Source organism: Scyliorhinus torazame, chromosome 5, assembly GCF_047496885.1.
Source record: "Scyliorhinus torazame isolate Kashiwa2021f chromosome 5, sScyTor2.1, whole genome shotgun sequence".
In the NCBI taxonomy this organism is placed as follows: Eukaryota; Metazoa; Chordata; class Chondrichthyes; order Carcharhiniformes; family Scyliorhinidae; genus Scyliorhinus; species Scyliorhinus torazame.
Window position 1 is genome coordinate 302443480 of NC_092711.1, and position 25036 is coordinate 302468515.

Consider the following 25036-nt stretch of genomic DNA (forward strand, 5'->3'; position numbering starts at 1 on the left):
TTCTCACAAATGTTGAAAATAAGTAACGACCTGCACACTGAGAAAGTTAGAGTTTTAAGCATTACCATGAAGACAAATTCAAGTTTGCGACTCACTTAAAAAGAAAACACTACACAATATCTGATATCTTTTGACCTCGGTACCGGATTAATTTTAGACCTCGGTACCTGATTAATTTTATTGACCTGCTGATTTTAATACAAATTACATAAAAGATCAGACATTATTTCCACAGTACTAACCGGTCTCAAAAAAGGAGGAAGAATATGTTTAAATCCACACCCTCCTTGTACAACAACGAACCAAGTTTTGAAAAGGAGAGCGATAATGCATGCTCAGATTATGTTGGTCAAAAAGGAATTAATAATCTTACGCCCTTATCGTCGGTTCAATCACATCTGATTCGGATGTTATCACGCACCGACATATGCATATAATACACAAGCACAGTATACACACACGTTATCAAACCGAACTTTTTCTGATGATCTTTCGGTTCAAAGAGCAACACAGCGATATGCGATTCCTAAACTCCAGTTACATCTCCACAACAGACACCCGAGAGATTATAAATTAACATATTGCACATGTAACATGTCAAAACAAAAGATACATTCATTGGCCGTTTGAAAGAGAGGACATTTCCTTTAAGGCGAACAACTGAAATGAAAAACGTCCCAAAATCTAGAGGAACAGATTGGAAAAAGATTTGGGGAAAGTCTTTCTTTAAAAGGAGAAGGCGCCTTGGTGATTCATGTGACCCAATTGCAGTTGACCCTCCTAGGGTTTGACCCTGCAGAGTCTGACCCTCCAAGTCTTTGACCCTGCAGGGTCTGACCAGCCAGAGTTTTGACCAGCCAGGGTTTGACCAGCCAGAGTCTGACCAGCCAGGGCTCCAGTCTGTTGCTGTTGAAGGGGTTGTATTAGAGGCCAGCTTGTGTTTTCTTCCTGTACCAGGAGGACGGTTTGAAGAATCGGTGTAGTGAGGTGATGATGGAGAAGTCAGGTTTTTTGGCCGGGTTGTGCACTTGGTGCTGGGTGGTTGGCGGGGGGGTTTGCCTAGGGGGCAGTGCTTCTTCCATGCCTGCCAGCTGCCGGAGTTGGCTGGGTACCTGGCTGCCCAGGTACTGCCAGGCTTTGCGGCCGCGGTAGTCGCGGATGTCCACGTCGGCGCTGAAGGCTCCCACCAGCAACTTGATGACCATGGGGTGGCCCTGCATGGCGGCGAGGTGCAGGGCGGTGTACCCCCCGCCGCCCGCCCTGGCGTTCAGGTCGAGTGCCCAGTGCCGGCTGTCCGCCAGGCGGAGCAGTTCGAGGAGCGCCTGGTCCTTGCCCTGCTTGGCCAGCCAGTGGGTGGCGGTAAGGCCGCTGATAAAGTCCCTCTTGTTGAGCAGGCCGGGCTCCAGCAGCAGCAGCTCCTCCATCGCGGCCCAGTCCCCGGCCGCCGCCGCCAGCATCCACTGGTGTTCCCGGGGCTCCAGCGCCAGCCCCGGGGCTGCGGCCTCCTCGGACCCGCCCGGCGAGGCCGCTTCCGCCGCACTTGCGCCGCTCTCCCGCCGGCGGCTCTCCCGCTTCCTGAGCGAGCGGCCGGAGCCCGTGGGAGCCGCGGCCCCTCTGCTCCTGCCCGGGGATGTCCCCCCCGGAGCCCCGCAGCCCTCCGCCGGGTTTGCGCCGAAATTGCACCGTTCCGAATTTTCCGCCGTCTCCAGGAAGCGGCCCAGGAGGTGGGACAGGCGGTTCACATCCTCCAGCACGGCGCCGTAGCTCACCGCGCCGCAGTCCTTGGCTGGAGCGAGGTTCCCGCCGTATTCCGGGCCGGGGGGCGGGTCTCCCGCCGGCCGGTATGGGGCACCGGGACCGGCCGCCACCAGGAAGCGGCTGTGGCTCATCTCCCCCAGTTTCTCAAACATCCTGGACTCCTTCTTCCTGGGAGCAAAGTCCACGCTCGGAGATGAACTGATAGAGAAACCAGCAGTGCTGCTGTGTCCTAACTCGTGCCCTTTATGTACCACGCCCCCGTGGAATTTCCTTGCTGCATTATCGATAATGTTTACACCCAACCCACTAACTCCAGTCCGGCACTCGGAATGCCCCTAACCTCACACACACACAGCACCTGCACCTGGTCTCAATGCAGACGAGTGTTTCACTGCTCCTCCCCTCCCCTTCCCCATCTGCTAACTTGCCTTCAGAAGTTACCCGGTGTTAATAAATAGATTTCAAATAATCTGCTGCGTCGACTATTAAAGTGGAACTCAGTCACGAGTTTTCTTCCACGCCTTCGGTTACAAAAAGCAGAATAGAAATTTCTCAAATATGCTTTTTTTTTAAATCCCCCACCCGAACAAACACACACGCGTGCAGTTGTCCCCATCAGGGAGCAAGTTTAAAATAAATCTCCACTGCACCAGCAACAGGTCATGGGAACCATCAGATTCTTCAATTTCGAAGAAAATCACATTGAAAGTTCAGAAGCTTTGCTGGTACAGTAATGAAATAAAGTAACTGGACAATGTCACGTTCTCTGGTGCCTTGGGATGTCCAGCATTCCCATTCCAATCATTTGCAGCAATTTACTTGTTATTTGTCATGCAGATCCTCAATGTTCACAAGTTAGAGAAAGGACAAAAGGGAGAATGAAAAAGAAAAATTGCATTACACAAATTCTGTAGCGTCTTTTATATTGTAATTTATATTTCTGGGCGTGTGCAGCCAGCGCCGAGCCAGGCAATAGCTTCGGCAGTGACTAAATGGAGATCTCTGAGCCCTCCCGCTGAATTTAGTCAGGGGACAGTCTTCATGATGCCGGAAGACACACCTTCAGCAGTGCAGCATTTCCCCGGGCGAGAATGCTACCAACTAACATTACCACATCAATCCTACACCAATATAAGTCCGCATCATCAGTGAAGGAGAGAAAATTTGTGGGGTTGAAGGATGTAAAGGTTCAATTGTAAGGGCTGGTTTAGCTCAGTGGGCTAGACAGCTTTTTTTCCAATGCAGAACAAGGCCAGCAGGGCAGGTCCAATTCCCATACCAGCTTACCCGAACAGGTGCCGGAATGTGACGACTAGGGGCTTTTCACAGTAACTTCATACTTGTGACAATAAAAAGATTATAATTGTTATTATTGCCACTATTTTATTGGAATAAAGCAATTTTAGGAATTAACAATTGTAAAAGTGGCATTAAGGAATTAGAACCCAACTGAAGACAACTCAAAGCTGAGGCAACATAACAGGTTTATTGACTGCCCATCACACTCCACACATAGCAGTGTAAGACTGGTAGTTTCAGTATAACTGGTCCAAATGTCAAGTGTTCTCACCTGAGTACGCGTTTCTTTATGAAACACCTATAGCCAGAACTAGCACCAAACTATCAAGTACAATTTAAATTCCAACATCTACCAATGTTCGACTCATCAATTATTCCCCATCATTCTAAATCAGTGGTAGTGCGGCGGGAGGCAGGGAGGGGGTGAGTTGGGGAGGGGATTATACCGTTGCTCTTTGAGTATGTATGGCCTGTACACAAGAGTTGTAGCACAATGGGAGATTCATCTAATTCTTGAGGAATGCGGGGAGAAAGCTGGCAGGGAGAATATTCATTTTAAAGGTCTTTAAGGCATTGATTTAAGGTTTTTAAGGCTGCAAGGTCTTAGAATGTCTCATTACTGACACAATCGAACTACTACTCTGAAACAAACAGTTCAGGGTGCACATGGGTGACGAAACAAGCGCCTGGAGTTCGACAGGCTTTCCGGGGATTTGTTCTAGCCCCAACCCTTTCCAATCTCTCTAAAAACGATCTGCCTCCAACCCTGTCTCGGAAGGTCATCATCGCTGACGATATCAGCTATGACCCTCAGACTCAGACATTTTCTAAACTAGAGGTAACACTAAACACCAATGTTGCAAAGCTGGCCAATTACTGTAAGGCATGACACTGTCAACCCAGCAGAAAGAAAACAGTTTCAAGTATATTCCATCTCCACAATGCCAGCATCAAGAGGAAAGTCAACATTTCCTTGATTGGCAAGAGACTGAATCACGAACAACATCCCGTTTTATCCTTGACCAAACACTGACATACAAAAAACATTGAGCATGACAGCAACAAAGATCAAAACGCAAAACAACCTCCTCAGCAAACTTGCTGGCTCTTCGTGGGGTGCAGATGCTCAAACTTTAACATAGAAACAGTGTTAATAGTGGCAAAGGTAGGTTAGCAGAATGTGTTCATAGGAAAACAGAGGTCAGTGCTGTTGGTGCAAAACTGAACAAGGGACAGTGCCCTGTGGAGGAGGGGTGGGTTATGTTGGGACAAGTCAAGGGGAACTGAACACAGAAAAGGGAGAGTCAAGGTGGAGGGGAAAGTTCATAGCCTAAAGTTATGGAATTTAATGTTGAGTCCAGGGGACTGTAATGTGTCTAATCGGAAGATAAGATGTTGTTCCTCCAGTTTGCCATGGGATCAACCTAAACCTGCCCGCAATACAAGGACCTTACCAATCTGCCTGCCTGTATGGCTGAGACCACCGTGTCTAGGAACAACAGCAAAAAGCCCTGTGGCAGCAGGAATGGAACCAACACTTCACCATTAAAAACCACTTCCTCATCACAGATTCCATAGATCACCTGCCCGGCTTCAACCTGCCAGGCCAACATTGGGCACTCCTCAACCATTTCCACACTGGCCAAAGCAAATTGGCAGAAGCGGAGCCTTGTAGGGAACCCGGACCCAAGCTGTGGTGCACACCATTCTCAGACTGATATGTGTGGAGTGTTATGTGCAGTCAATAAACCCCAGTTATGACTTCCGGGTGCGGCGATGACCAGCTGAGTCGCACGTTTCGGCAGTTCCCAGTGGAACGGACTTTTGGGCTCTTAATAGGAGCCCCATCGGCAATTTTAACGGCAAATAACACTGTGCGGTAATCCAGAAGGGAATCCCCCCTGGACACGGATGGAAAAAAGAGAGAAAGTAGCCGGATTGCGGTGGATCCTCTAGAGCAGCGGCCAGGAAGGCAAGCACAAAGCAAGATGGCGTCGGAAGGAGGCAGTTTAATATGGGGCCCTGACCAACAAGAGTTCCTGCGGCGTTGCATAGATGAACTCAAAAAGGAGATGAAGAAGGAGCTGTTGGCCCCGATATTACAAGCGATTGAGGGGCTAAAGGAGGAGAAAAAGTCCCAGGAACAGGGGCTTCGGGTCGTGAAGGCAAAGGCTGCTGAGAATGAGGACGACATACAGGGCCTGGTGGTGTAAACGGAGATCCACGAGGCACAACACAAAAGATGTGTGGAAAGGCTGGAGGTGCTGGAGAATAATGCGAGAGGAAGAACCTAAGGATTCTTGGTCTTCCCGAAGGTGCAAAAGGGGCGGGCGTTGGGGCATATGTGAGCACGATGCTGCACTCGTTAATGGGATCGGAGGCCCCGACGGGTCCGCTGGAGGTGGAGGGAGCCTATCGGGTTATGGCACGAAGACCGAGGGCTGGAGAAATTCCTCGAGCAATAGTGGTGAGATTTCTCCGATATAAGGACAGAGAGATGGTCCTCAGATGGGCAAAGAAAACTCGGAGCAGTAGGTGGGAGAATGCGGTGATCCGCGTATATCAAGATTGGAGTGCGGAGGTGGCGAGAAGGAGGGCAAGCTTTAATCGGGCCAAGGCGGTGTTGCATAAAAGGAAGGTCAAATTCGGAATGCTGCAACCGGCAAGACTGTGGGTCACACATCTAGGGAAACACCACTACTTCGAAACGGCAGATGAGGCGTGGACATTTATTGTTGAGGAGAAGCTGGAGTGAGCGGGCCAGAAAAAGAACGTTTGGGACAAAAGTGGGGGGGGTGAATTTGTGGGATGAAGGGGGGAAAAGGGGGAAGAGAGGACTTCCCAAGTTGTTAAACCTGCAACCCTGTAACTTCTCTCTCTTCCCCATGTCGTGGGGGAGGGGGTGAGGGAAGATGAGGAGCTGAGGGTGCCGGCCATTGGGGGCGGGGCCAAAAGGGAGGCGCGGGCTTTGTTCCCGTGCTATAGTAATCATGGCGGGAACAGGGAAGCAGGAAGGAGGGGGCCTCGCACAGTGTGAGCCGAGGTCACGGGGGGAAGCCGAGGTCGGCCAGAGTTTGCTGACTTCTGGGAGCAACATGGGGGGTGCAATTACGCTAGCTTGGGATCTAGCGGGGCGGGGGGGTTTAACTGGGTTGCTGCTGCTGGGGAGAAGGGGGGCTGGTATGGAAGGGGGGGGTCGGGGTGGGGGGGCGCCGCCTGGGGGGGATACAGCTACGTGGGAACCGGGTGAGGAGCTGGATTGAAAAAGGAAATGGCTAGTCATCAAGGGGGGGGGGGGGTAAAGAGCCCCCCAACCCGGTTGATCACGTGGAATGTGAGAGGGCTGAACGGGCCGATTAAGAGGGCACGGGTACTCGCACACCTAAAGAAATTTAAGGCAGATGTGGTTATGCTTCAGGAGACGCATCTGAAGCTGATAGACCAGGTTAGACTTCGCAAACGATGGGTGGGGCAGGTGTTTCATTCGGGGCTAGATGCAAAAAACAGGGGGGTGGCCATACTAGTGGGGAAGCGGGTAATGTTTGAGGCAAAGACTATAGTGGCGGATAGTGGGGGCAGATACGTGATGGTGAGTGGCAAACTGCAAGGGGAGGCGGTGGTATTAGTGAACGTGTATGCCCCGAACTGGGATGATGCCAATTTTATGAGGCGTATATTAGGACGAATCCCGGACCTAGAAGTGGGGAAGTTGGTAATGGGTGGAGACTTTAATACGGTGCTGGACCCAGGGCTGGACAGATCGAGGTCCAGGACCGGAAGGAGTCCGGCTGCAGCTAGGGTGCTTAAGGATTTTATGGAGCAGATGGGAGGAGTAGATCCCTGGAGATTTAGTAGACCTAGGAGTAAGGAGTTTTTGTTTTTCTCCTATGTACACAAAGTATTTTCACAAATAGATTTTTTTGTTTTGGGAAGGGCACTGATCCCAAAGGTGACGGGGACGGAGTACACGGCTATAGCCATCTCGGATCATGCTCCACACTGGGTGGACTTGGAGATAGGGGAAGAAAAACAACAGCTTCCACCCTGGAGAATGGACATGGGATTATTGGCAGATGAGGGGGTGTGTTTAAGGGTGAGGGGGTGTATTGAAAGGTACTTGGAACTTAATGATAATGGGGAGGTACAGGTGGGAGTGGTCTGGGAGGCACTGAAGGCAGTGGTTAGAGGGGAGCTGATATCTATTAGAGCACATAAAGGAAAGCAGGAGGGTAGGGAAAGGGAGCGGTTGTTGAAAGAACTTCTGAGGGTGGACAGACAATACGCGGAGGCACCGGAGGAGGGACTGTACAGAGAAAGGCAAAGGCTACATGTAGAATTTGACTTGTTGACTACGGGTAATGCAGAGGCACAATGGAGGAAGGCACAGGGTGTACAGTACGAATATGGGGAGAAGGCGAGTAGGTTGTTGGCCCACCAACTGAGGAAAAGGGGAGCAGCGAGGGAGATAGGGGGGTGAGAGATGAGGAGGGAGAGATGGAGCGGGGAGCGGAGAGAGTGAATGGAGTGTTCAAGGCATTTTATGAAAGATTATATGAAGCGCAGCCCCCGGGCGGGAAGGAGAGAATGATGTGCTTTCTGGATCAGCTGGAATTACCTAAGGTGGAGGAGCAGGAGAGAGTGGGGATAGGAGCACAGATTGAGACGGGGGAAGTAGTGAAAGGGATTGGGAGCATGCAGGCGGGGAAGGCCCCGGGACCAGACGGATTCCCAGTTGAATTCTATAAGAAATATTTGGACTTGCTGGCCCCGCTACTGATGAGAACCTTTAATGAGGCGAGGGAAAGGGGGCAGCTGCCCCCGACTATGTCAGAGGCAACGATATCGCTCCTCCTAAAGAAGGAAAAAGACCCGCTGCACTGCGGGTCATACAGGCCCATTTCCCTCCTGAATGTGGATGCTAAGATTCTGGCCAAGGTAATGGCAATGAGGATAGAGGATTGTGTCCCGGGGGTGGTCCATGAGGACCAAACTGGGTTTGTGAAGGGGAGACAGCTAAAAACAAATATACGGAGGCTGCTAGGGGTAATGATGATGCCCCCACCAGAGGGGGAAGCGGAGATAGTGGTGGCGATGGATGCCGAGAAAGCATTTGATAGAGTGGTGTGGGATTATTTGTGGGAGGTGTTGAGGAGATTTGGCTTTGGGGACGGGTATATCAGGTGGGTACAGTTGCTGTATAGGGCCCCGATGGCGAGCGTGGTCACGAATGGACGGGGGTCTGACTATTTTCGGCTCCATAGAGGGACGAGGCAGGGATGTCCTCTGTCCCCGTTATTGTTTGCATTGGCGATTGAACCCCTGGCCATAGCACTGAGGGGTTCCAGGAAGTGGAGGGGAGTACTTAGGGGGGGGAGAAGAACACCGGGTATCTCTGTATGCGGATGATTTGTTGCTATATGTGGCGGACCCGGCGGAGGGGATGCCAGAGATAATGCGGATACTTGGGGCGTTTGGGGATTTTTCAGGGTATAAACTGAACATGGGGAAAAGTGAGTTATTTGTGGTGCATCCGGGGGAGCAGAGCAGAGAGATAGAGGATTTACCGTTGAGGAAGGTAACAAGGAACTTCCGGTACCTGGGGATCCAGATAGCCAAGAATTGGGGTACATTACATAGGCTCAATTTAACACGGTTGGTGGAACTGATGGAGGAGGATTTCAAGAGATGGGACATGGTGTCCCTGTCATTGGCAGGTAGGGTGCCGGCGGTTAAAATGGTGGTCCTCCCGAGATTCCTTTTTGTGTTCCAGTGCCTCCCGGTGGTGATCACGAAGGCTTTTTTCAAAAGAATTGAGAAGAGCATTATGAGTTTTGTGTGGGCTGGGAAGACCCCGAGAGTGAGGCGGGGATTCTTGCAGCGTAGTAAGGACAGGGGGGGGGGCTGGCACTACCGAGCCTAAGTGAGTACTACTGGGCCGCCAATGTTTCAATGGTGTGTAAGTGGATGGGAGAAGGGGAGGGAGCGGCGTGGAAGAGATTGGAGAGGGCGTCCTGCAGGGGGACTAGCCTGCAAGCAATGGTGACGGCGCCGTTGCCGTTCTCACCAAAGAAATACACCACAAGCCCGGTGGTGGTGGCTACATTGAAAATTTGGGGGCAGTGGAGACGGCATAGGGGAGGGACGGGAGCTTCGGTGCGGTCCCCGATAAGAAACAATCATAGGTTCGTTCCAGGGAGAATGGATGGGGGATTTGGAGCATGGCAAAGAGCTGGGGTAGTACAACTAAGAGATCTATTTGTAGATGGGATGTTTGCGAGTCTGGGAGCGCTGACGGAGAAATATGGGTTGCCCCAAGGGAATGCATTTCGGTATATGCAATTGAGGGCTTTTGTGAGGCAACAGGTGAGGGAATTCCCGCAGCTCCTGACGCAGGAAGTGCAGGATAGAGTGATCTCAGAGACATGGGTGGGGGACGGTAAGGTGGCGGACATATACAGGGAGATGAGGGACGAGGGGGAGATCATGGTAGATGAGCTGAAAGGGAAATGGGAAGAAGAACTGGGGGAGGAGATTGAGGAGGGGCTGTGGGCTGATGCCCTACGTAGGGTAAACTCATCGTCCTCGTGTGCCAGGCTAAGCCTGATACAATTTAAGGTGCTACACAGGGCGCATATGACTGGAGCACGGCTTAGTAAATGTTTTGGGGTAGAGGATAGGTGTGCGAGATGCTCGAGAGGCCCAGCGAATCACACCCACATGTTTTGGTCATGCCCGGCACTACAGGGGTTCTGGGTGGGGGTGGCAAAGGTGCTTTCGAAGGTGGTGGGGGTCCGGGTCGAACCAAGCTGGGGGTTGGCTATATTTGGGGTTGCAGAAGAGCCGGGAGTGCAGGAGGCGAGAGAGGCTGACGTGTTGGCCTTTGCGTCCCTTGTAGCCCGGCGCAGGATATTGTTAATGTGGAAGGAAGCCAAACCCCCGGGTGTGGAGACCTGGATAAACGATATGGCAGGGTTTATAAAGTTAGAACAGATTAAGTTCGTGTTAAGGGGTTCGGCTCAGGGGTTCACCAGGCGGTGGCAACCGTTCGTCGACTACCTCACAGAAAGGTAGAGGGAATGGAAAAGAAGTAGACAACAGCAGCAACCCGGGGGTGGGGGTGGGGGGGGGGGGGGGAAATCGGACGGACTCTCAGGGATGTTATTGTATATGTATAGGTATTTGGTATATGTAATTGTATGTTGGATTGTTGGATTGTATTTTTGGAGAGTATTTATTTTGGACAAGGCAGTTGCCATTTAGTTTTTTTGTTTGTTTTTGTTTATATATTACTTATTTATTTGTTTAAAACTGGCCACGGTTATTTATATTGCTTTATTGTTGTGTAAAAGAAACACTACGCATTGTTATGTTTGGCCAAAAAATTTGAATAAAATATATTTTAAAAAAAAAATAATAAACCCCAGTTATGTTGCCCAGTTAAGTTGCTTTGAGTTCAGACACAAATGGTTTGCTTCAGTTGGGTTCTAATTCCTTAGTGCCATTTTTACAATGTTTCCTCCATGAAATTGCTTTATTCCAATACAATAGTGGCAATATAATTCAACCTTTACATCTTTCAACCCCACAAATTTACTCTCATCTTCTGATGATGCTGACTTATATTGGTGTATAATGTTAGTTGGTAGCAATTTCGTCTCTGGGTCATAAAGTTCTAGGCCCAAATCCCGCTCCAGGATTTGAGCACAGGTGTCAAGACTGACACTGCAATGCGGTACTGGGAAAATAATAATCATTATTAGTGTCAGTGTCACAAGTAGGCTTACATTAACATTGCAATTAAGTTACTGTGAAAATCCCCTAGCACCACACTATGGCGCCTGTTCGGGTACACAGAGGGAGAATTCAGAATGTCCAATTCACCTAACAAGCATGTCTTTAGGGACTTGTGGGAGGAAACCGGAGCACCCGGAGGAAACGCACAGAGACATGGCAAGAGCGTGCAGACTCCGCACAGTCAGTGACACAAGCCGGGAATAAAACCTGGGTCCCTGGTGCTGTGAAGCAACATTGCTAACCACTGTACTACCGTGCCACCCTGGATGCTGCATTGCCGAAGGTGCTATCTTTTGGATGAGATGTTATACCTGTTTGCGCTCTCAGCTGGCTCTAAAAGATAACGTGGAATGTTATGACGAAGCGACAGGGAGTTACCCCTGGTGTCATGGCCAATATTTATCCACCTATCATGACAAAAAATTATCACATTGCTATTTGTGGGAGCTTGCTGTGTGCAAATTAGTTGCCTCATTCCCTACATTACAATGGTGACAAAACCGCAAAAATACTTCATTGGTTGTTAAGTGCTTTCAGATATTTGGTGGTTGTGAAAAGTGCCACATAAAGTGTTACAGATAAAGTCTATATAACTGTCTAGACTCTGACCCTCCATTCACCACAACATTCTGCAGGCATTGAATTGCTCAACTGCACTCTGACCTCCAAATTTTATACCCAATGAAACCATTGTAATCTCCTCCTGGCCGTTACCCTTGGTGTGACCCTGATTTCTGCTCCCTTGAATCCATGGGACACAGACTTGAAAAGATAAGGTGAACAAGTGACTTGTCCATTCACTGCCAGATGTGGCTGGACCACAGTCAGCAATGTCGCATTCTGTTCTCATCTGCTGAAACGGCTCACTATTCCATCCTGGAATGCAAAATTGCCCCCTAAGATTGAGGCCACTACTGCTTGCCTCTCTTCTATTAGCCCATGTGGCCAAACTATCTCTAATGCTCCTCACTCAACTAGTCCAGAACTCATATCTTCCTAAAGGTTCTCTTCTCTCTTCCCTCATGCCCTTTCTGAGCTCAACTCCAGTTCCCTCAATCCTTTCCCCATTATACTGCTGATTACCCAACTTCTCCTCTTGGCTCCCATTTTAGATGATATTTTGAATGTGTCTCTATCCGTATTGCCCCTCTCCTTCAAACCTGCTGTTGTCATGCCTCCCTGCACAGAAAAACAACCCTTCCCCTTCACCTACCATCCTTGCAAACTACAGTCCCATCTCTGACCTCCCTTTCCTCTCCAAGGTCATTGACACATGATTGCCTCCCAAATACATGCCTTTCTTTCCTGGAGCTCCATATTTAAATCCCTTCAATTAGTGTTTTGCCCTGCCACAGTATCAAAATGTCCCTTATCAAAATCACAATGACATCCTATGTGACTGTGACAATGGTGACCTTTCCACGTTTTTGTCACCCTGCAGCCTTTAACACATTAACACCCCATCTTCTCCAAGGCTCTCCATTGTCACCCAGTTGGATGAAACTGCTCTCACCTGGTTCCATTCTTATCTATCCAGCCGTAGCCAGGGAAACTTGTAATGGCTTCTCTTCCTGCTGCGGCACTGTTACCTTATCTTTTCAAGTTATCTCTAGTGTCCCCCAAGGACCTTTCGATTCGAACCTATTTCTCCTCTGGCCGGTTTAGCTCAGTTGGTCGGACAGCTGGTTTGTGATGCAGAGCGAGAGTTCAATTCCTGTACCTGTACCAGCTGAGATTGTTCATCGACCGCCCTCCCTGTGAGGTGTGGTGATCCTCAGGTTAAATCACCACCAGTCAGCTCTCTCCCTCAAAGAGGGCAACACAAGGTACACAATGTAACTACATAACACCGGCATTGGGTGAAGCATATAGGGGTGTAGTGTTAATCAGGTCAGTCCATAAGACGGTCATTTAGGAGTCTGGTAACAGCGGGGAAGAAGCTGTTTTTGAGTCTGTTCATGTGTGTTCTCAGACTTTTATATCTCCTGCCCGATGGAAGAAGTTGGAAGAGTGAGTAAGCCGGATTGGAAGGGTCTTTGATTATGCTGCCCGCTTTCCCCAGGCAGCGGGAGGTGTAGATGGAGTCAGTGGATGGGAGGCAGGTTCGTGTGACGGACTGGGCTGTGTTCACGACTCTGAAGTTTCTTGCGGTCTTGGGCCGAGCAGTTGCTATACCAGGCTGTGATGCAGCCAGATAGGATGCTTTCTACAGTGCATCTGTAAACGTTAGTAAGAGTTCATGTGGACATGCCAAATTTCCTTAATTTCCTGAGGAAGTCCTGAAGAATATTCATATATTTGTCTAAATGTCCCTTAAATGCCACTGTCATACTTGCTCCCACCTCCCCAGACAGCGAGTTCCATATATTTACCACCCTCTGTAAAAAAAAAACCTGCCTCGCACATCTGTTCTAAACTTTTCCCGCGCACTTTAAACCTATGTCCCCTAGTATTTGGCTCTCCTACCCGAGGAAAGAGCATCTGATTATCCACTGTGTCCATGCCACTCATAATCTTGTAGACCTCTATGAGGTCGCCTCTCAATCACGGCAAACAGACCGGCTTTCAACAGGAAATTGGATCAGCATTTGAAGTGGAAAAAAAAATGCTGGGTTACAGGGAAAGGGCAGGAACTCAGCCCCAGCTGAGATGCTTTTGTTGAGAGTCGACACAGGCAGATATCACAGATACTAAACCGTTTCCAACTGTCTGTAGCCATTCTCCGGGTCAGGTAGAACGGCGTGGCTGGGGCACACATGATATTTATTTAAAACTGGAAACGGACGGAAATTAAGATCGTTCACAATTTGGGACAAATTTAAATAAAACAAAAAAAGTAATCGAACATGTGGCTGAGTGTGTCCAGCGGAATGGGTGAGTCACTGCCCAGGGTAATGGGTTACTCATTGTTTACTGTGGGAGGAGACACATCAACTTTACACTGCAGTTTGCGTCAGCCCAGTTAGGCTCCCACCTAAAGGTTAAGCAGCTCTGATGTTAAATGTGGGAGCTGTTATTGCCGTCTGCATCACCGCCCACTGGGCTCAGTGGGAGGGGAAAAGACAACTTTTGAAAAGACAATTGGTGACACCACCCATGTGGCGGGCGTTAAAATACCGAAATGTTATTTCCGCACCTGTTCTGCAGCAACTACACACTCAGACTGTTCCACTGCGCTGCAATTTATATTATTTTTGAAGAAAAAACGAGTGACATGCCCCAAATAGATCTCATTGCAGATATTTTTCAGTTTTAAATTAACTCACGACTTTATAAAGTATCAGTAACGGGAGATTTAAAAACATGTTTAAAGCATTGGGAAATAACCAATTTATGGCAATTAAATGACTATTCAAATAGAGTTGTACATTTGTCAATGAAGGAACGATACACATTAATCCCTTTAAGCTGACAAAGTAATATTCGCAGAAAAACATACTTCTCGTTTCCGCTACTCTGGCAACAATGTGTCCAAGGCAGGACCCCACCATTCCGAAAAGAGGGGACGCTATTCGCACGCTGATAAAGTTTTGTCTACATATGGTAGCTAGAAATGAATTTCGGGATGGAAGTGCTGTGTACTATTATTCTACGGGCTCACAATTAATAACCTCCCAGCAGCTGTGTTTGGGGTGGGGAGGGAAAGATTGTTGCTGCTCCTATTCCCCCTCTGGGCGGAGTGGTAGCGGCCAACATGCATTCAGTGCCTGTGGCTGGGATCCGCCAGCTTCTTGTTAGCGGCGGATCGACAATGGCGGCGGCTGAGGTAGCTCGGCAGATGGTGAGTGAGCAGCTTCACGTTCCTCATCCCGCCCTCCTTCACAAATCCAACTCACTGAAATGGATAGGGCTTTCTTTCAGCCCTTGGCACAGACGGGCTGCATTTTGTGTGTGTGTTTTTTTTCTTTCGCCCCCGGGTTGCTGGTCAGCTCAGCTATTGTTCACTGAGGAAAGTGGGGGTGGATGGAAGAAAGATACTGGGCGTTGGCTTCTGAGCCGAATCGTAAAAATTGCAATTAAAATAATCAAAAATGAGAAGGTAATGTGGGGGGGAACACTGCCTCCCTCCCGCCATTTTCAGGCTGGGTAGCTCAGACCTGCTGGAGGCGGAGAGGGAACCGTTTCCACAGGCTTTCTTGTCTATGTGCCACCTGCACTTTCCCTCATACCTGTGATATATGCATTTGGAGGTCTTGGCTTTCACTTGTTCAAATAGCAGCCGGGTTATGAGCAGCTGAGGTAACCATGCCGAGGTATGACCAGTCCTGTGTAGTTCACACCCATATAACGGTTTTTAGAACTGATATCTTTTACCTAAATATTAAAGTGGACCCAATCCAAGCCCTTCCCAGTGCAATATTGCACCGTCACTCGCACTAAAACCCGGGTTTTGCATACTGCAAATGCAGCAAACCACTTGAGTGAGATTCAACAAGACAGTTGAGATTGTTACATGTACGTGGTGTGCTCCATGAGCAAGGAATAACACGAAGGGTGTCTGCGGTTCACATGATGTTGAGGCATCATGTTTATAGTTTAAGACATCTTATGAGTTGCGAGATCTATAGGTTGTTGTAATATGTTGAAGCCTATTTTTTGACAATTTTAATCGAAATAATGTTGGCTATGTGAGGTAAATATGCAATGGAAGCTGTTATTTAGGTTGATTTAGGCTGTTATTTCATATCACGTTGTGGAAGAATAGTGAAGGCCTCCCAATAATATTTTGTGATGTGTAATTCACTCCTGGCCGGCCATCCGCCTCTATCACTGTGAATCTGAGGTCATCCAAAACTGTCCCTGCTCTAACTTGCCCTAATCCTGTCCATCCATGATCCCCCACCACCACATACACACACACACCCGCATGGTTTCTGTTTAAGTCGTGCCTCAATTTTTAAAACTCCCACCCTTGTTTTCAAATCCTTTCCACGGTGTCTCCTTCCGAATCTCTGTAATCTCCAGCCACCACAATGTCTAATCCCCATGCAGACGGTGCAAAAGTCGGCCCCATTGAAGTAACTCGGCTGCACAAAACCATTTAAACAGGCCGCGCACATACAGTTGTCACTGGTGCAGTCAAAAGGTAAATGGAGAGAACGTTGCCGATAACCCCTTTGACATTTCTACGGTGCTCTAACCCTGCTCTCTTTACCATCACCAGTTTTAACCACACTATCACCGGTAACTGCACCTACACCTGCCTGGCCCCCAAACCCTGAGATTCCCTCCCTCAACCTCTCCATTTGCCTACCTTCCTTTCCATCTTTTGAGACACTGCTGGCTTTGGGTCACCTGCCCTAATACATATCTCCTTATCTGGCTCGGCGTCAAATGTTATTCTATAGTGCAAGCTCATGTGAAAGCACCGTGGGGACATTTTATGACATTAAAGGTGCTATGACAAGTCGTGTATTAAAGGGTTCTGATGGCTTTCACACTTAGTCATTTGTGTCATAGCAACAAAAATATTAATTTGAGTTTGCGAATTGCTTTGCTTTCTAAAGCAATTATTCTGTAATGGAGTTGGGATTTCTTGTGTGGGCAATTTTGCTATTTGGCTCAGATTTTCAGTTCTCCCCGAAGACTGGCCCTTCACGTTTAACATGCTGTGATTAGATTAGCTGAGGGGGGAGGGGTGTGACTTGTGAGAGACAGGAGAGAGGTTGTCACTAAAACATTAAAGCTTCAGGACCATATCTGTGTTCATCAAAGTAAATGAAAGAGTTAATGTTGAGAAATGTAATACTGTTGCACTCTTTTGTTTTAGTTTGCTCCTTAGCTGTGGTGATTTTGCTAAGGCTGCACCTTTCGAAGTTGATGGTGGGCCACCTTAAGCAGTTTCTGTCTTTGTGATAACCCTCCCATGATAGGTCGGGAATTTTTGGATATTGACTCAGCTATATAATGCAGGAACACCAATTTATATCCCCATGTTACAATAGTATGTAATTTGGAGATGATAGTATTTCCATGGTGTTTCTGCTGCTCTTGGTGATTTGGGGGGGGGGGGGGGGGGAGGGGGGTGTGTGAAAATTGCTGATGGTCAGTATGAGTCTTCGAATCATAGAATCCCTACAGTGCAGAAGGAGGCTATTCGGCCCATCGAGTCTGCACTTACCCTCTGAAAGAGCACTCTACCTAGGCCCACTTCCCTGCCCCACCACCCCAACTAACCTCCACATCTTTGGACTAAGGGAGGAAACCAGAGCACCCAGAGGAAACCCACGCAGACACATGGACTACGTGCAAACTCCACACTGTCACCCAAGGTTGGACTCAAACCTGGGACCCTGGCCACCCCTCAGAACAGACTAGGGTAAACAAACACGGGATTTCCCTCGATGGCCCGTTCGTGGGAGGCATTATGGAGTGCAACTACATGCCAACATGGCATTGAATTGCGATTGCCACAAAGCGCCCGGACAAACTCAGGTAACAGATGCCGAGTCCACTGTGCCATTCTAACTCTGAGCAGTTCTGAATGTCACCTGACATTCCAAGGATGTGTTGCAGCCTTGTGATAGATACTTGCCTGGATAGTTGCTTTTAACTGTGATCACTATTTTATTTTTTTCATTGGTAATTTCTCCTTCATTGGGACTGCCAAGTTTTCCATTATAGCCACTAACCCATTGCATTTTAAGTTTTGCTGTGTGAGCTTGCGTTATATGGCAGGCAGAACATGTCTGTAATCGCACCAGCTGATAGAGAGGGTTCATTTGGAAAGAACACTTAAGTCTGCTATTTAAAATGTTATTTGCTCTTAATTTAATATTTTAATCTTTCACAATGTTGCGGGAAAATTACCCTCTGTGGGTTTCCAATGTGACATCAATAAATTAATACAACATTAGCACCCTTTAGTTTTCAGTTGATTGTTGTCCTTGGCAGGATGGAGATAATGCTGAAATGGTCCAGCCATGGAGGGGAATCCTGAGTTTGATTACCCTAGTCTGTTCTGAGTGGGGGAAATCCTGAACTGTAGCAGCCTGCAGTTTGGTTCCTGTAGCCTTGGAGTATTGGAGTGAAAAATTTACCTCATTCCTATCTTGACTCCTGCTGTAAGTGTGTACATGTGGATGTTGGGTTCTGTGTATTCTCCATGTGTATGGAAAGTGCACTGCCTGACACCCATTGTGTTAACTTGCCCACGTGGTTGCTGCTTTGTTAATTAGAGTGCACTCATTACCACGGACAAGGAGTCAAAACCTTTTCGGTGAGGGAGCGAAAATTGCAAAGAGCGTTTGGAGAAGAAAAATCAAAACGCTGAGCCTTGTTATCTGATATCACATTCTTAACAGCTGTACGAGTGTGAATACATGGTTTCTTCCATCGAGGAGGAAAATGCAGTTGTCTGAAGTGTTTCTTTCGGTCCGTCCTATGACTTGCACTTATCACTAAACTTGATAAACTCTCAAGCATGTTCAGAATATGAAGCTAGATAGAAAAATGTTTTTAAGAAATATGTTGAAATCTCTAATGTATTTTCCGTGTTACCAGTGAGGAACATGTTTAAGCCATTGTTTTTTTTTTAAAAACTCCACAGTATAGCAGTAAGCCAACATTCTATTCATCTATTGCCAAGTATCCTGTTTTCAGTTCTCTTCCCAGATTCAATTAACAATAATTGCATATATGTAATGTTTCACTCACTGGCTTTGTTTGTGTTGCCGTGTGCAGTAGCAATGCCATCTTCCCCCCCTGGTGGTGCAGCGTCATTGCACAATCCCATTCCACTGCCTCTTCAAAACATGACAATCAGTTCAACTCATTAGCCAATATAGGGCATGGTTATAGACAGTGGGCATACTTGTAATCTTTATGCAGTGTGAGAGAGCTGTTCTCCTGTGATGCTGTGTTTGTGTGTTCACTGTTTTGCACCTGGTTTACTGAACTTGCATGTATTTTTATTGTCTGTCACTTTATCCCAAGGTCTGAATAAAATTTTGTGTATTAAGCTTTCTTGCAGTGTAAAGTTCATTAGAAAATGGTAATCAAGAATGAGCCTGCTTTTCTGACTAGGTGATTCCATTCCCATTTGAAAGAAAATTGCTCCTGCAGCACTTAATTACCCTTTCTATCTCTGATTGAAGTTTCCAGCTTTCTCTCTCCAGACTATGCTGAACCCTTTAATCACAGTTAGCTGCTGCATTTACATCACTCTCTTATTCTCACTTTTAATTCTTTCTCGCCACCCTCGACAGCCAGTCTGATTTCCTTGGAGCTTTTGGAATAAATTCAGGAGACAAAACAATTTCATTTCCAAGATTTATCTTGGTTGTGTGTAGCTGCTGCCTGATTTGTTACTTTGCACTTCCAACCATTCATATGTTGTCTCATTGGAAGATGACACCCATTCCAGCGTTGGGTTTTCCCCTTGCATGGAATTTACATGGAAACCGACCATTTGACCCAACTGCACTGTGCTCCTCCAGAATCCCCTCCCACACTACAACTGGAAATCTTCATAGTCCTTCATTTCACCCATGCACTTACCCAGCTTCCCCCTAAAAGTAGTCATGCTACTGGCCTCAGCTATTCCCTCCTGGTAGCATGTTCCACATTCGAATCACTCTCTGGGTAAAAAAGTTCTTCCTGCCTTCTCTATTGGAATTATTAGTGACCACCTTTTATAGAAGCCCCACAGTGCAGAAGGAGGCCATTTGGCCTACCAAGTCTGCAGCAGCATCCTAGGTCAATCCCTCTGACTATCCACACTTGGAATATTGTGTCCAGTTCTGGTCGCCTCATTATAGGAAGGATGTGGATGCTTAGGAGAGGGTGCAGAGGAGATTTACCAGGATGCTGCCTGGACTGGAGGGTATGTCTTATGAAGAAAGGTTGAGGAAGCTAGGGCTTTTCTCACTGGAGTGAAGACGGAAGAGAGGTGATTTGAAAGAGGTGGACAAGGTGATGAGAGGCGTGGATAGCCAGAGACTTTTCCCCAGGGCGGAAATGGCTGTCACGAGGGGAAATTGTTTTAAGGTGATTGGAGGAAGCTATAGGGGGATTTCAGAGGTCGGTTCTTTACACCGAGAGTGATGGGTGCATGGAATGCACTGCGAGCGGAGGTGGTGGAGTCAGCATTAGGGACATTTAAGCGACTCTTGGACAGGCACATGGACAGCAATAAATTGAAGCGGTGTAGATTAGGTTGATCTTAGATTAGTATAACTGGTTGGCATAACATCGTGGTCCGAAGGGCCTGTACTGTTCTATGCTCTATCCCTGTAGCCCCACATCATTATTAATGGGCCCTAGTTTTGGTGTGGTCCACAAGTGTAAACGCCATCTCTATGTTTACTCTATCAAACCATTTAATAATAATAAAGACCTCTGTCAGGTCACCCCTCAACCTTCTCTTTTCTAGAGAAAGGAGCATCACCATGTTCAACCTTTCCTGACAATTATTGTCCAGCATTAATATCTAAGGTGATCCAAATGTGAGCATTTTAGCACAAAAGCACTGAGTCATACAAGCGTAACTATTTCCTGTTGGCTCCTGATGAACAAAGTACTCAATGAGTGCTTGGCTGAGAATTTTTTTTTTCGTTTTAAAAAAAAGTTTGCAGTACCACAATTTAGCCTGATTCTGGAAAATCTGATCAAATTGGATGATTTCATTGACTGATGTTTATCCTAATCTTTAAAAAAAAAGTTAGAATACCCAATTATTTTCTTTTCTAATTAAGGGAGAATTTAGTGTGGCCAATCCACCTAACCTGCACATCTTTGAGTTTGGGGGTGAAACCCACTCAGACGTGGGGAGAATGTGCAAACTCCACACGGACAGTGACCCGGGGCCAGGATCTAACCTGGATCTTCAGCGCCAAAGGCACCACTGCGCCACCATGCCGTTCTGTTTATCCTAATCTAAAGAAAGACTGAAACATCGCTCTGTGAAAATTCTTAGCCTCAACACCATACAGTTTTGTTGTAGAGAACTAAATTTCCAAAGAACAGAAGTACCGTTGAGAAGGTTGCGATGGCAACACAGTGGTTAGCACTGCTGCCTCATGGCGCCAGGGACCCGGGTTTAATTCCGGCCTCGGGTGACTGTCTGTGTGGAGTTTGCACGTGTCTACATGGCTTTCCTCCCACAGTCCAAAGATGTGCAGGTGAGGTGGATTGGTCATGCTAAATTGGGGATGGGGATACAAGGATAGGGGAGTGGGTTTCTTTCAGAGGATTAGTGCTGACTCAATGGGCCGAACGGCTTCCTTCTGCACTGTAGGGCTTCTATGCGTCCAAGTTAGTTCTGGGCAGAATACAAAAGTCATTTTGTTAGTCCTTTGAAAACTGCATTTGGTAGACACACAAGCCTTTCTCCTCCAGGCAGCTGTAAGGGTCCTTGTATGAAATAAGCTTGGGCTGTCACAATTGGCTGCATTTGACCTGGGATTGCTTGATGCTGGCAGTAGCTATCCAAATTGGGAACATACCTTGTCTAGTGAACATGTTTATGTGCTAACCTGCGTGAATTTGGAAAGGTAGCTTCATAAATCAAATAAAATGCAAATGTTTTGAGAAGATTTGTCAGGACTCAATCTTCAAAGTATCAAAGCTGAGAATTTCTGAACAACCTGCAAAGTTTCTTCACCAAACAGCAGTTCGACTTATTAATGGTTTGTGTAGACCACTTCCTCGGATGATTAGTAGTCATAAAGGGGAGGCGAGGGTAGCATCCAAACTCAGCCAATGAATGCATACCGCTTATTATTTTTGAAAGTGTCATGCATGTAACCTGTGCATTCTTGTATTTTATCGTCTCAATAATAACATCGTACATAAAACTTCAACAAATCACAACTGGACTTGTTTCCGCCCCCGCCCCCCCCGCAAAAAAAAAACTTGTTATTTTGTTCCTGATATGCTAATCTTTATATGAGTTGAGCAGGAGACCAGAATTTATGAGCAGTTGCCAAATTACAGAACTTACCCCTGCAATTGGCCAGGAATATACCTCAGAATGTGCTTGTTGGACCACTTCCTACAGAAAACACTGGAGCGATGATCTATAGTTCCGCCTCAGCAGCTAAAAACTTACTCCAGATAAGCGTCATGGAGCAATATCGAATCAAACCACAATATCAAATGAAACCAAATTACAAGTTTCCAGATTTTCAGTGCTATATAAATTCCGATACTGCTTACGGACTTGGTGTGGAAATTCATTTTCTTTTTCTAGTTGAGTGTTCTTCAAACTCTGAAGCAAATTGTAATGGGGACGACTGCTTAAAACAGACACTGCAGTGAGTGAGGAGAGGAAACGGGAAACCACACACAAACTGTCTTTCCGTCTCGTCTGCTTCTCTTGTTTATTTCTGATTTGAAATCATCTTGTTTCACGTCTTGTGGTGCATTGCTTGCAAATCTGTTTTGTAGGTGAAACTTTGGTGAAGTGAGATTCTCTATTGTAATGGCAGGTTGCTGCCCGTTGAAACGCATTTTTCAGTTGATTTAGACCTCGGATTTATCATGTTACTTTCCATTTTTTTTTAAAGGTGGGATGGACAGGATGGTGGACTTCTTTAGACTTGTTCACAATGACGATATATTTCCCACTATCTCATCGTCTTCTGTGAACTATTGAAATATTCTTCTTTTTAAATAAATTTTAGAGTACCCAATTCATTTTTTCCAATTAAGGGGCAATTTAGCGTGGCCAATCCATCTATCCTGCACATCTTTGGGGTGTGGAGACAAAACCCACGCAAACGCGGGAAGAATGTGCTAACTCCACACGTACAGTGACCCAGAGCCGGGATCGAACCTGGAACCTCAGTGCCGTGAGGCAGCAATGCTAACCACTGCGTGACCGTGCTGCCCCTATTGAAGATTTCTGACACTCCAATTAATTCCATCTAGCGACGCTACTGAGGGATGTCAAAATTCACCAATCAGTGTCAACTGAAGATACTGGGATAGACTTTCTGAATAAGAGTAAAAACTTGTGTGACTGGAGCTCTTTGCCATTCTGTCCCCCCCCTAGAATCACCACCTGATTTATTATTAGATCCACCATACCTGCATAAACCTGTTTGTTGTCTAACAATGTTGTTTTATGTACATTCTGTTTGGTCCCATCTTGGCCCAGTTGGTAATTCACTTGAGTCATAAAAGCATAAGAAATATGGGATTGTGGACTGAAACTGCACTCTGGATCTTAACCGTATAATCTCTACTGACACTGCGCTGCATCGCTGAGGGATTGCTATATTCACAGATGTACCATTCTTCTGTTGGCCTCATTTCATGGTTCAGATGAATGTTAAAGGTCCCATGCTAGTAATTGAAGAATAGGAGGTCTGTTGGGTGTCCTTTCCATCAGTTACACCTCCACCAGCAACGTCAAAAACAGATTAACTGGTCGTTCCCCTCGATAGGATACCATTTGCAAGCAGCTGCCAGGGAGAAGGACAGGCTAATTCTTTGTATGTGAGCGCTCAAGAGAAGTTTTAAAAAGTATATATATTTTTTTATAAATCTGGAGTACCTGATCATTTTTTCCCAATTAAGGGGCAGTTTAGCATGGCCAATCCACCTATCCTGCACATCTTCTGGGTTGTGGGGGCAAAACCCACGCAAACACGGGGAGAATGTGCAAACTCCACACAAACAGTGACCCAGAGCCGGGATCGAACTGGGACATCGGCGCCATGAGGCAGCTGTGCTAACCACTGTGCCACCGTGCTGCCCTAAATATATATATATATATTTAGTTTTTGCATTCATTTGTAACAACATTGTAAGGAAAAATGGGAAAAAAAACAGAGGTGTGATTACATAGGAAACATGTATACAGATGCGAGGCATGTTAACATTCGGCTCCCAGTAATTGGTTACTACAACCGTACTGTTTAACAATCTACATGTTGCCCCATGGCATTAAAACATACCGGGGCGTGTTTGAGGCCAATCAAGGCCCCCCCCCCCCCCCCCCCCCCCCCCCGGCCTCCCTTTATTGGTTGCTGGTCACGAACAGGTCCTTGAACAGGTTGATAAATTGCTTCCACATGTTGCGCAAATTTTCCCCCAATCCTCTGATGGTGAATTTTATTTTTTCCAATTTGAGAAATTCTGCTAAGTTGGACAGCCAGTCTGCGACCTTGGGTGGCGCTGCTGATCTCCAGCGGATCAGGGGTCTCAGGCAGGCGATCAGGGAGGCAAAGGCTAGGATGTCTACCCCTCTCCCCGTAAAGAGTTCTGGCTGCTCCCGATACCCGAAGACCACCACTCGTGGACATGGCTCCACCCTCACCCCCACAACTTTGGGCATGGCCTCAAAAAAGACAATCCAGGGCACGACAAGTCTGAGACAGGACCAGAATATGTGGGTGTGGTCCCCCTGGCACCATTGACGTTTGTCTTCCACCTCCGGGAAGAATCCGTTCATGCGTGCACCCTATGTACTGGCTTTAGCTGTGTTCGGCTCATCTCTGTACATGGGGAGGTTGAGTTTGCCCTATGCAGTGCTTTGATCCAGAGTCCTCCCCCATCTCTATGCCCAGCTGCACCTCCCATCTTTCCCGTGCCTTGTTCAGCGCTGCCTTTACCTCCAGCAGTCGCCCATACATGTCGGTGCAATTTCTGACCCCTAGTTTGTCCGATGTTAGTAGGGTGTGTCCGGGTTGCTAGGACAATGTTCCGGTCTCCTTGTGGGGGAAGTTCCTTCTTTGTATGTACCAGAGCTCGTTCTTTTTCAGGAGCTGAAGCCTGTCTGTTAGTTCCCCCAGGGTCGCTATTCTGCCTTCTGTGTACATGTTCACTACCGTCAGTACTCCTCTGTACAGTCTATAGAAGGTGTCCATTGTTGCAGATGGGGACCATAGTGGACATTGTGCCCAGATTGAAATGGTGCCTGAGTTGATTCCATGTCCTCAGCGTGGCCATCACCGGCAGTCTTGAGTACTTGGCTGTGGGAAATGGGAGTGGGCCGTGGCCAGTGCTCGGAGGTCTCGTCCATTCTCAGCCATTCCGCCTTCGGCTCTTTGATCCACCCACCGTACCCTTTCTGCGTTAGTCGCCCAGTGGTAGAATTGGAAGATGAAGATCGGGAGGAATCTGAGCAGGAAGAGAAATTCTTGGCAGCGCATTCGTTTTGATTGTCTACACTCTTTCCCCCACCAGGGAGAGCGGGAGTGTGTCACACCTCCTCAGGTCTCTCTTCATCTCTTCCATC

At 47.4% G+C, this 25036-nt stretch overlaps 2 protein-coding genes across 5 annotated transcripts in view; one reads left to right on the plus strand and one right to left on the minus strand.

The window, feature by feature from the left end:
• Nucleotides 1-124: 124 nt before the first annotated feature.
• sowahd (sosondowah ankyrin repeat domain family d) lies at nucleotides 125-2140 on the minus strand. Its single transcript, XM_072505843.1, has one exon. The coding sequence runs from the start codon at nucleotides 1908-1910 to the stop codon at nucleotides 924-926; it is 987 nt and encodes a 328-aa protein (XP_072361944.1). The 5' UTR covers nucleotides 1911-2140; the 3' UTR covers nucleotides 125-923.
• Nucleotides 2141-14540: 12400 nt separating this feature from the next.
• The window catches only part of LOC140421261 (septin-6), a 97231-nt gene continuing 86735 nt past the window's right edge, over nucleotides 14541-25036 (plus strand). For all 4 annotated transcript variants that reach the window (XM_072505846.1, XM_072505847.1, XM_072505845.1 and 1 more), the window contains exon 1: nucleotides 14541-14632. In XM_072505846.1, the coding sequence (XP_072361947.1) occupies nucleotides 14546-14632 (87 nt within the window). In that variant the 5' untranslated portion in view covers nucleotides 14541-14545. The remainder of the gene's footprint in view (nucleotides 14633-25036) is intronic.

What these genes read in the sequence shown, in the direction of transcription:
- sowahd (XM_072505843.1), bottom strand. Translation starts at nt 1,910, where the DNA reads ATGTTTGAGAAACTGGGGGAGATGAGCCACAGCCGCTTCCTGGTGGCG.